The sequence below is a fragment of the Lipophrys pholis genome (genome assembly GCF_963383615.2).
Source record: "Lipophrys pholis genome assembly, chromosome: 17".
Taxonomy (NCBI): Eukaryota; Metazoa; Chordata; class Actinopteri; order Blenniiformes; family Blenniidae; genus Lipophrys; species Lipophrys pholis.
This window is the reverse complement of record NC_137643.1, coordinates 20,676,530-20,688,714: the sequence shown is the minus strand read 5'-3', so window position 1 is coordinate 20,688,714 and position 12,185 is coordinate 20,676,530. Positions and strand designations below refer to the sequence as shown.

General features: G+C 42.2%; 1 protein-coding gene across 1 annotated transcript in view; it reads left to right on the top strand.

The window, feature by feature from the left end:
* Nucleotides 1-4,591, top strand: part of st3gal1 (ST3 beta-galactoside alpha-2,3-sialyltransferase 1) — a gene marked incomplete at both ends in the record, with an annotated part of 35,321 nt that extends 30,730 nt beyond the window's left edge. Inside the window, 3 exons of the mRNA XM_080485218.1 lie at nucleotides 1,575-1,620; nucleotides 4,198-4,317; nucleotides 4,418-4,591. Of these exons, the coding sequence (XP_080341344.1) occupies nucleotides 1,575-1,620; nucleotides 4,198-4,317; nucleotides 4,418-4,591 (340 nt within the window). The remainder of the gene's footprint in view (nucleotides 1-1,574; nucleotides 1,621-4,197; nucleotides 4,318-4,417) is intronic.
* Nucleotides 4,592-12,185: the final 7,594 nt, after the last annotated feature.

The window sequence follows — 12,185 nt, the reverse complement described above, 5'->3', positions numbered from 1 at the left end:
TTTTTTTTGGTTTTTTTTGCTGTATTCGTGTAAATTGACATCGTTTTCAAAATATTACAGAGTAAACACGACACTTTTCTAAAACAAAAAAAAACCAACACGTAAAGTGGGCCTTAGCTGTTTCAGCTGTTTTAAATGTCCTCTGTGTCACCTCCAGCTCTGACTTTGAATCATTGTCCTTTAAGTCTATGCAAAGAGCTGCAGAGGAAACCCCACACAGGAGCTGAAACGCTGACAGACCTCCTGCTCTGCGGTGGAAGCTGACATGTGCAGACACAGCAGCTCTCGGGTCACATGCCGCCCCCATCACTTTCAAATTTCACATTTCCTCCACGAGGCGTTCTGCGCCTCAGTTCCTCGTAATTTATTACAGGTTCTGGCCAGAACCTGCGACGTGTCGGCTTGAGAAAGCAAACGTACGTCATTGTTTTTGCAGGGTATATAGCTTAAGAGATGGGATTTATGGCTCTTCGAAGGGACCCGGATCTTAAGTACTTGGCTCGTTTGGGAACATCACGGATGTCATTCGCACTTACGAGCGGCTCGCGACTGCGCGCCGGTTGTCATTGATCACTTAAAAAGGGCCGTTCAAGCGACTGACTCATCACTTCTCTAATGTATCCACTGTAACTCGAAACTCACTTGCTGCATGCTTGAACAAACGCTTTGACTTGTTTTGAAGGTGGTTTATTACGAATAACATCATGGGTGACATCGCACGTCAACGGGAGCCTTCAAATTATAGTTTTTCATGCTTTAGAACCTGTTTACACAAGTACAATCTACTGGAATGTTATGTTCGGTGTCTCTGAAATACTTCAATGTTTTAATGGCATTAACTCCTAGATTGTTTTTTTTACGGGGGACTAGACAGTGAAAACTTCCCACAACCTGGACTCGATCTGGGGCTTTTATCGCTGTGAGGCAGCAGTGTTTCCCACTACGCCTCGCATCGAAATAAAAACCGCCAAGTTTTGGTTTCCACTGCACTGCTTCGTGTGACATGAGGTCATTTTCATATCGCTTCAACACAAACTGAATTAAAGCACCCGGCGCGCCCCGCGAATTCTAATGAGACTTAATGCTGCAGAGGCAATAGCCTTGATAGAGCTTTCTTTAATTAGTCACATTTGTCTGGTTTGTATCCTGCCATATAATTACTCCTCATCAGTCACCGCCGTCCCCTTATCAGCACGGCCTGCACGAATTTACCTTCAAATTGACGTTTGTTTTACCATGAAAGAAGTACATTTTTGCATGTTACGCTGCCTCCACCGAGACAATCTCCACGTGCAAACTATTTTTAAAACCCCCGTGTCGGTGATGGATGGTTGCGGAGGAGACGACAGTGAGCATATGTTACCGTAACGGGTGACGGCTCGTGCTTTACCCACCGAAGGTGTAATGAGGAACGACAACTCTTCATTTCCTTTATTTCCAGTCGACATGAGTCAACTGTGATTAGCGTCATGCGCGGGGATGCGGAGCTGCATGCAGCCAAAACATTTCAGGTTATTTTGAATGATTTGCAGACACTATTTTAAGCTTCTTCTTGTTTCTTTCTTGTGTTGCAGAACATATATACCCGTCACAGCCAGGATAAAGGCAAACAAAGATAAGGTGAGTTCCTGTATAAAGACACAATAAAGTGAAAAATCTTTTTTTTTTTTATGTTGATATAACATTCTGTTTATTTATCCCGTGGTTTGAGTTGTTATTATTATCTATATTATTACGATATCTACCGTAGAGACGCACCCATACACTGTAAATTACAGTCACCAATTATCTCCCATACATGTTTTTGAACTAAAACCAGACTTGAACCCACAACCTTTTAAATGGAGCACGCAAAGCCTAAAGCCCCGTTTTCATGACAACATTTTTAAGTGTAATCGGGAAACTCCCACTCCATATTCTCCCGGGACTTGGTAGTTTTACAGGTGAGAATCTCCCACAATAGCAATCCAACGTTTCATTACAAAGGCAACCGACAGCGGCAACTTGTGGCCTGGCAGGCTAACTACATAGTGTTCAGCATTTCTACCGTTTTCGTGTAAACGGACGTCATTTTTGAAAATGCTGCTGTGTAAAGGCAAAATGTTTCTGGAAGGAAAACACAAAAATTATGCATTTTCTCTTGAAGCGTCGTGTAAACGGGGCCTAAAATACTGCAACATGTTGTTTTTATTGTAGAGGAAGCGGTTAAAGTCCTCAAAAAGACAAATTAAATAAATCTCAAAAGGTAAAAAAAAATCAAACAGATCTAAAATGGTTAATTAAAAAAAAAAAATTATAAAAAGACTAAAAAGGCTCAAAACCAGTGAAATGGCTGAAAAGGCTTCATTGCAAAATAAAACAAAAACATACAGCCATAACCGGTAATATAGGTGAAAATATCAGCAGTTCTTTACTGTGGCGTTTAATCTTCATCAATGCCTACATGAACATTTGATATGAACAGACTAAATGGCTTCATCCTTGCCACCTTGACAACCGAAGCTGCGTTGACTAAATCCCGTGTGCTTCAAGGCAGAACAAGAATAAAGCTACATTTGACTGTTTATTTAATTGAGGTTAATGCAGGTTTTTCCACCTCAAGTGAACCATCATGTCGTTTAGAAATCACATCACAACACTGACCGACCTTTCCAACACATTTCTGCTTCCATATGCCACCAACGACGGAAGGACCTGGGACGGCAGCAGTTACAGAATACCAGCGTTTTTACCTCCATGATGGAAAACAAGCTTCTTTAAAGTACCTTTTGTGTGACAACGTTTGGGGTGTCGTTCCTTTAAGGGGTGATAGACCTTCCCTTATCTATTTCTAGCTTGTTAAAATCTGATCGTTTTGTACAAAAGTGGGAGGAAAAGACCAATTCTGTTCAAGGAGGTAAAGGTTGAATCCATCTGTTAGGTAATTGGTAGGGATGCACCAATACCACTTTTTTAAAGGACGAGTACATGTATGAGTACTAACCTTTAGCTACTTGCCAATACCGAGTACTTAAAAGCATTTAAGTCGAATTTAGACAACTTGCACAAATGATTTGTGCGTTTACAGTACCTCTATCGAAGCACTGTGTGGACTGGATACCGAGGGACCGAGCTCGCTGCTGATCAGTGTACCAGTCATGCTTCCCATCTCTGGTGTGTGTGAGCTTTAGCATGAAGCATGTAGCATGTAGCACGGCGCGGCGTTAAAATCCTCCTGAGCGACTGCTGAATCCATCCAGCTAAACAGATCCCCAAATAACTCCAGTCGGCGGTTTTACCTTGGTTTTAATCTGAGAAAAATCAAACTATTAGTAATACTCCAAACAGCAACATGTAAAAATATTATTGACATCTTAGCAATGATAGCTTTAGCTTAGCCTTTGTAGCACTCGAATCAACATAAACACTTTAAACATCACCGAAACCCGAATCGCACATCCTGTTGGCGCTAATGCACATTAAATAAGCAACTTTCAGACGCTGCTTCAGATTTCAATGAAAAGAAAGGAGCTACATTGCCGCGACTTTTCTCCCACCGGTTCTATTATACAAACTGAAACGTTTCCCTCAAGAGACCACAAGGTGTCAGTGTTGGGTAACAGATCGAGCAAATGAACCAAATAACCAGCTGGAGGCCAAACAGATCCGGGTTATGAGCTCAACATTTCCAGACGAAGGTCTGGAGTCCTGAAAGGGCAATATGTCAATTGTTCGAGGTAAAATAAATAGCAAACAAAAGTTTGACCCAGTTCCATCTCATTTATCAAGCTGCCTAATTGCTATGTGGAGAGCAGGGATTTCTGGCCGTGGCCTTTCGGGACGGTCGATTTTGTGATATTCAGGAGGAAAACACATTGTGTGGGCTCAAGGTGAAGTGGCACATGAATCGTATTTCCTTTTCTCCAAAGTGCGATCATTTAGGAGAGTTAATTTTCCATGAAACGGCCCGGGCATAACCCTGAAGTGTTCTCGCCGGCCAGAACGGCCGTTTGATGCGAATGCGTTTCAGTCGGCGCCATCGTCCACTTGGCACCGGCGCCCTGTAAAGATTCTCCTCCGTTTCAAACCGGAGCCCAGAGCCACGGCGCTGAAAAAGCACACTCCTCAACACGAACCTGTTAAATCAACTGGGTGTGAAGCTGCAGATCATTTTTCTCGCAACAAAAAAAAACAAACATTCCTTCGATTGCTCCGCAGGTGCTGATTTACAGTCCAGCCTTTTTCAAATACGTGTACGAGTCTTGGCTCGAGAGTCACGGACGATATCCCTCCACCGGATTCCTCAGCCTGCTGCTCGCCGTCCACATCTGTGACGAGGTAAACCCCCCCCGCCGTTCTAACAGGAAGCACGAGACGAATCGCTCGCGCTCCTCAGCACCGGGCGTTTTCTCACCCCGTTTGCTCTCGCCCGTCTCAGGTCAGCGTGTTCGGATTCGGCGCCGACCAGTACGGCAACTGGCACCACTACTGGGAGGAGAACCACCTGGCCGGGGCCTTCAGGCACACGGGCGTCCACGACGGGGACTACGAATACAACGTCACCCTGCTGCTGGCGGACAAGCACAAAATCCAGATGTTTAAAGGCAGATGATGGCGAGCGCGCGCTCTTGAAGCGCGGGGTTTTACCTGTGCGTGTTTTACCCATGATTCTCCAAAGACGCTTTCGTCACGCCGCTCCGGTCCGTCCGATATCCTGTTTGCTCATTTTAGTTTTTTGGTCTTTTCGTCGAACCGACGGATCTTTTGTGAGTCCCGATGAGCCAGACAAAAGCAGCCCGGTCACTCTTCACGAGTCGTTAAACGCGACGCAAATCCAGGCGGGAGAAAAAGACGTCCAACAACACGCTCGCTAAAGAAAGCTCACAAGTGTGTGTGTGTGTGTGCGCGTGTGTGTGTGCGTGTTTGGAATGGGACAATGAGAAGAATGGCGGCCACCTGACGCCATTTGTTCGGTTATTGTCCCGAAACGAGCTCTGCTGACAGCAGCAAGTCAAACAAAGTGCCATAATTACCCCGCTGATGTACGGAAACAGGATTGATCGTTGTCGTCGTTCGTGCTTGAAGAGCCGCCGTTACTCCAAACTGAGAAACAGGAAGAAAAGCCCCATCAACTGCAATCTGGATATCATTGATGCTGCAGCGAGCGAGGATTTATTCTTTATTATACTGCTAGAAAATGCGAGACAGTTTCAGCCTTCTATTTTATTTTATTTTTTTCATCACACTGACCGATTCAGGCATAAAGTACCCGCGGTACTCGGCTACTTCCCTCCTGCTTTGTCTGATTGCAGCTGTGAAATAGGAGTTTGACGAGGCCAAAGGGACGCTTAAAATCACACCCAAATCAGGCCCGAAAGAATATCTTTTATTACAACATGACATTTATAGAATAACCCAGGGCTAAAGTTAGGGGTTTCTCTTTTCTTTCTTTTTACAAATAGTGCAGACATAAGCCATAATTTCCCAGCACACATTGATTTGAATGAGAATGCCTCAGGGATTTTGGCTCTGTTGGTCGATCACAACTACTAAAATACTTGTGGGTTTTTTTTGTTTAGTTTTTTGGTTTTTTTCTTTAGGGAATCCTGGTCCCAGAAGATTTTAACATGAGTGTTTAATGATCTTTCACGATTAGCGCCATTGCGTTTGACGGTCGAGGCTTTTAAAGTTTTGGTGCTGAAATGAACGATCCACGAAAGAGATCCGGCAATTTCCATGTCGCTCCCATCTCCGGTTTAAATTCCTCGAACTAAATAGATAAACATGTGACATTCTCTGTTGACGTTTTGCTGTACTGACGTTCGCACGTTAACACACGGAGATGCTAAAGCGCTATCTTGTTAGCTTCGCCAGTCGCTGTGAGTGTTTTAACAGGATTTGCATCGGGTGACCTGATGTCTATTTCCATAAAAAAAAAAAATATCTCATGGCTCGGGATGCTAGATTGATACTGGAAGTTCATACAAAGTGGCAATTTGAATAGATTCAAAGTACGCCTCCTCTTTATGGACAGAATATTCAGTAGTATGGAGGATACATCAGAAATTTGATAGATTTCCTCTTCTGTTAATATTCCCAATAAAATCCTGATAATAATATAATATGTCTTCCGCAACTGATGTTGCAGAAATCCCTTAGAATTTCTGGAATTAAATTATATTTAATTCCAATTATATATAAATATATATAACTTTTTTTTTGTGTAGTAATATGGTTAAAATTTTTTTTAAAAAAGCCTCAATCCTAATAATGAAAAATATCTGCTCTTCAAACAGCACTTTGGATTACCTAATGACAGATTACAATAATATTCTCTTCAAACGACCAGTTACTTTAAACATACATTGTTTGAAATACAATTGAATGGTTTTTTTTGTTATTAAATAAATCTCTCTAGGGATGTTTAAAGGCAAAAGAGGACAGTTTTCCTTATACTTGCTTAGCATTTATTTAACATTATATTTGTGGATTTGTTTGTTGGATGGTTGAATGAAGACTCCTTGTGTCATGCCAAAAGCAGCAGATATTAACACTTTCAGTCCATCTGCACAGTCGCTGTTGGGTTGAACCTGTTGTCCAGTAGGTCGGCCTACGTCACTAAATCACCATACCGGCAAGAAGAAGATCGTGGGTCATTATTATATGGAAAAATCGAAAGTTAATAACCACGGTAGCGATGAAATTAGGTCCGTTTCTGAGAAAGACGCACAATCGGATGCAGTTTTCTGCCGGAAACGTTCCGAAGTTTCACTTCTCATCTCAACACTACCCCCCCTGTGGTTACTGGTGGTGCTGCGCCATTGGGTCGTGTTGGTAAACCTCTTGGAAACGGACAGAAATACAGATGAAATGAATGCAGAGAAGGAATGGAAAGCTTTGTGCATGTCGAACGTTGAGTGTCCTTTAGCGTTTCATTTCTACTAAACCCATAAAAAATAATGAGATAGAAGGAGGTGTCAGGTGGGTTTTGAAATAAAATGTTTACTTAGATATGTCTAAGCAGTCGAGTGGCTAAACCTAAGTAAACAGCTTCATGTTTGTTCATTTTAGCTTGATGACGCGTCGCTTTTTGCTTTTTCACTTCAGGAAAGTTTCGCGTTTAAACTGCAACGTTTTGGAAATCGTCTCCGTTTCCATGGAAATGGCAGAACCCGGGGCCACGAGTTAGTGCTGCTGTTTTTGTTGTTTTTTTGCAGTGAAACGACACAAATGTGCTCTAAATCAGTAACGACTAGCTGAGCTTCAACCAAACCAAGTTGTTTTGTTTTTTCGAACCGAACAGCTTCGCTACTCACCAAAAGTAGATATCGTATTTATTTTATATGCGCTTGCCAAGTAGAAAATATAGCAATTATTAGCTTTTAGCTATTTGAAAATGGAGAATCTCCGGTGAACCCGGCTTGTATGCGAAAACGTCACTGTTAAAGAAAAAGAAAAAAGAAAAACAAAGACACCTGAAAAGAAAAACTGCAATTTGGGAGAAGTTTGGTTGCTTTGGCCTGGGGGACTCTTCCAGAGACCTGCTGCGAGGCGTGTGTAATAAAAGTTGTGTTTGAGCAACGCGATCGATTGTTCAGTGTGATGAAAAAAGTGACAGACGGGTTTTTAATGCTGGAGGTGCAGCGCAAACGCACGGCTCTTCATCACTCACCGCTGACACACGACACAGGGGTGCCTTATCGCTGAAATCCATGGTGTACTGTATGGGGTTGGGGGTTGTTGTTTTTTTCCAACGTACGTCGTGACCTGCAATTCTAACAGAGACTCGGGACGTTTAAGTGCCTTTAATGGAAGTTTTCAAGACGGGATTTTGCCATCTATTGCACTGTGTATTTTATTTTATCATCAGTGGGTTTATTAGTTCCTGCTGTGTGTTTAGTGAGTCAATTCTAATATTTGAGAGGATCGAGAGTCTGAACCATATCGCGGCCCCTCAACTCTCACACCAAGTGGTCATTTTTGATTGGTTGATGACATTTCTGATCTTTTTTTTTTTTACTTGAGAAGATAACATCCATATGGATATGTGTGTTTTAACGAAATAAATCATTGTTTTATCTTCTAATTTTTCCCACTTCTGTGGATTTCTGCTCAAATATTAAAAGGAAAAAAAAATCCCTGGATCCCTAGATTTCTCCTGCTGATGTTTGAAGCTCTCTGGCGCCCCCCAGAGGAGGCGCAACGCACACTATTGTACCAGAACTGCTGGTTTTGATGTAAAAACATATGCATGGTAAACACAGTTGAGCCCTGCATCATGCATTCAGCTTGTTCGTCAGTGTTTTGCTTTCTTCTCTACAGGGAAGTAGGTTTTTTTTTACAAGATACCTTTGACATGTTTCGACTGGATTCTTCAGTCTTCATCAGAAAAAAGTCCAACTGCCTAATCAAGGGGACGGTGACTCTGCCGAACATCAGATTGGTGACTGAACGCAGAACAACAATCGTGGAAAAAGTACATCTACACAACCGGTAAGACCAGACAACTAGTTGGGTCAAAATCCAACCGGAAAACAAATTGAACAAGTCATACATCGGAGAAACGGGAAAACGATTCAACAGATGACAAACAATGAATGTGAAAACCAGCCCGAGGAGTAGATAACCAAATGACAAACGAGCAACATAAGAGAAAGGCTCACACGAAAACCTCGCATCAGCCACATCGGACCACCGCGAAAGAGAGAACCCAATCATGAGACTGGGACAAAGCCAGAGTCATCCAGACTGAAGAGGCCTGCCACAAGTGTTGGATCACGGAAGCAGTAGAGATAAGAAAAAGAAAGGATTTCTCTCATATCGCGCTTTTCCACCGCATGAGCAGCCCCCAAAGGGCTATTCATCACATTCACCCATTCACAACACCAGTGGAGGTTGCTGCTTTGCAAGGTGCTCAATCCGTCCATTGGGGGCAATTTGGGGCTTGGTGTCTTGCTCGGGGACACTTCGGCATGTGGACGGGGAGATGGGGAATCGAACCAGCAACCATCCGACTCAGAGACGAGCCCCGTGAAGCGAGATCACAGCGTGTCGTGGGGGTTAGAGGGCGTTGGAGGGCATAAGAGGGCATTAGGGGGCTTTAGAAGGCATTAGAGGGCATCAGAGAGCATTAGAGGGCATTAGAAGGCATTAGAGGGCATAAGAGGGCATTAGAGGGCATCAGAGGGCATTAGAGGGCATTAGGGGGCTTTAGAAGGCATTAGAGGGCATCAGAGAGCATTAGAGGGCATTAGAAGGCATTAGAGGGCATAAGAGGGCATAAGAGGGCATCAGAGGGCATAAGAGGGCATTAGAGGGCATAAGAGGGCATTAGAGGGCATTAGTCACAGGAAGCGGAACGTACCAGTACGGGGAGGACACACGGTTCTCACCAGACCAGCCAACACAACAGGAACCATCAGGACAATGACACAGCTTTCTTTCCATCGTTTGCGTCTCGTTGAATAAACCACCAACTAAACTACAAGACTGACTCACTAGATATTCTGTGTTTGGTTCTGTGTGAATTCTCTCCTCCTCCGCCACAGCGGAAACATGTCCACGGTATGTTACTCACCTGAAACCAAGAAAGCAGAAATACTTTTCTTCAGACTAACAGGTGTTTGTTTGCCGCATTCAACTGAACCCCAGAAGCACTTCCACCGACTCGTTTCCACCTCGTCCCCAAATGCTTTGAGAATTAATCTTCCATCTCTGGAGGATGGTTTCTTAGCAGTTTTCTCCAGGTGCCTTGAACCCAAACGGTTTCCCAGCATCTTGGATCTTCTTTTCCATCTCCATGCGAGAGCAGGCTGACAAAGGCAAAACGCAGCACTTGTCTTGAAAGAGACCGGAGCGGTTTGTTCAACAGGGAATACTGCCACCTAGTGGACAACGACGGGCACCAAACATTTCATGACCTGGCCAATAACCCTCAGACCTCTAAAGCTGCTCACACGTCACAACACTCTGTCGCCTCCCTGTGTCTGAGCTCCTTTCACGTCCACCTGAGGGGATTCATTTGGAGAACAAACCCACCACAAAGTCACTTTCAGGGACAACAAGTAAAGGACGATTTGATATTCATTGACTGTGTTGGCCGTTTGGGTGACTGACATGGATGTGTATGGGAGAGACGGATAATGAACACTTGAATTATTCAGTTATGCAGATGTGTGTGGACTCCCACCATGCAGTACATGTCGATCGCTTCTTCTTCTTTCTTTTTTTTCTCTCTCTCCTCTTGCTGGAGTGCGTGAGAAGGAACAGAAGGTTAATTATTAAAACATAATGCACTTCATCCACACTTGGATCCCTCTTCTATCACATTTCAGCCGCTAATTGTTGCTCCACAGACAGAAATATCAGATTTGATTGTTCCCAGTCATTGCAAGTCCAGATGTTTAACACCTTTGCAAGAGATATCCTCACTTTTAACATGTATTTGTGTCAAAACCACAGCTGTTGATCAGGCTTGATACACAAGGGGATGTACACCCGACTGCCCGTGTTTAATGTGGTTGTTAGTGTAACGTCTTTCCCATCATTCCTTGCTGATCCTGACAATTTTGTAATAAAAAAAACTTGTGAACGCCAGCAGGTTTCTGGGGGTCACTGCTTTGAAGCGATCCTCAGTGAATTACATAAACATACCAGATGATGAATAATGAAGGATAAGGAGATGGAATCCAAGCTCCAGCTGTTCCCCCTGCAGAGACGCCGAGAAACGTTTGAGCTCAGTGTTTTTATTTATGGCAGACTCCTTGCTGCTAATTGATGGTAAATGGACATCTTCGGCGCTTCGGCAGTCTCGAAGGGGATGACGTCGACGTACCCCCCCTCAGCTGCGAGTCGTTCGATGGCTCAGAAGGCCAACGTGGAAGCCCTGTATGGCAGGTAGGATGTGTCTGCGGTCGCCTCATTTAAATAATCAACATAAACTCTCAGGATCATTTCTATTTTTCTGTGTATTTGGGGTCACATTTGTAAAATCAGTCATTAGAATGTACTACAGGGGTGCCACACACAAGGCCTACAGGCAGAAACTGGTCAAGAGGCTCCAGTCCAGCCCACTAAACCACGAAAACATTGTTCTTTTTTTTATTTTATTTTTTTCAATTTCAATTCTAAACGGCATGTAAGGCTTAAAACTTTGCGGTGTCGTCAGTTACCATTAGTTTCTTGACATGTTTGATGTTTTCATTCAATGTGACAAACTAAACTACTAAACCAAATATTGTACAACTAAGAGAACTTCCACTGTTGCTTAATGGAAAATCTACATGTACGTTTATAGTTTAAATCCTTTAAAGCATTTTCTGTCATTGTTCTTCCCAGGTTGCTTCTTATTTTAATGTAATTAATGAATATTTACTTAACACTGCAATACCATCAACATTTTATCCTTTATTTCCATGAAGGGGATTCCTATTTGTTTTGTATCCTGACTTAATCGATCACAAATAAAATAAATAACCCTGTACGAGCCAGTTTGATAATATATGACTAACTGCATTTTTGAAAAATACACTATTATTCACAATTGAAATAACAAATTGTTTTTTTATCATCATTATGAATGACTGAACCATCTGAATAATACTGAGAATATTATATTGAGGCATTATTAATTTCTTTGCAAAGCCAGATAAAAAAACAAAACAGAATTCTATTATAAATCTGAGTATTTATTATAATACAAGCTCTTCTGATCAGATTAACCTGTGTTACAATTTTTTTTTAAATGCCCAATGATTCAATCTTTTTTGTTAAAGGTCACAATGAAGGTCAATTACTAACTTTATTTGTTATAAATCTCATCAGGTTTGATGCACAGAAGTTGGGAATTACAGGGAAAACGTGGTGATTCTGTTGTCAAATTGGTGCTTGAGTACCATCTGGGTACTTTGAATGTACCTTCTCTTCTGGGAAAATTGAAGGTACCGAGAATTACTACAATCTCAACATAAAGCCAATTTTAGTGAAACCCTATGGTGAAAAATATACAAAATATACATATCTATATTTATATCTATCTATCTATCTATATATAGATATATCTATCTATCTATAAATAGATATATATATCTATATATCTATATATAGATAGATAGATAGATAGATAGATAGATAGATAGATAGATAGATAGATAGATAGATATAGATATAACTTCTATAGCTGTTACATTATGCAGCTCATTATTTCA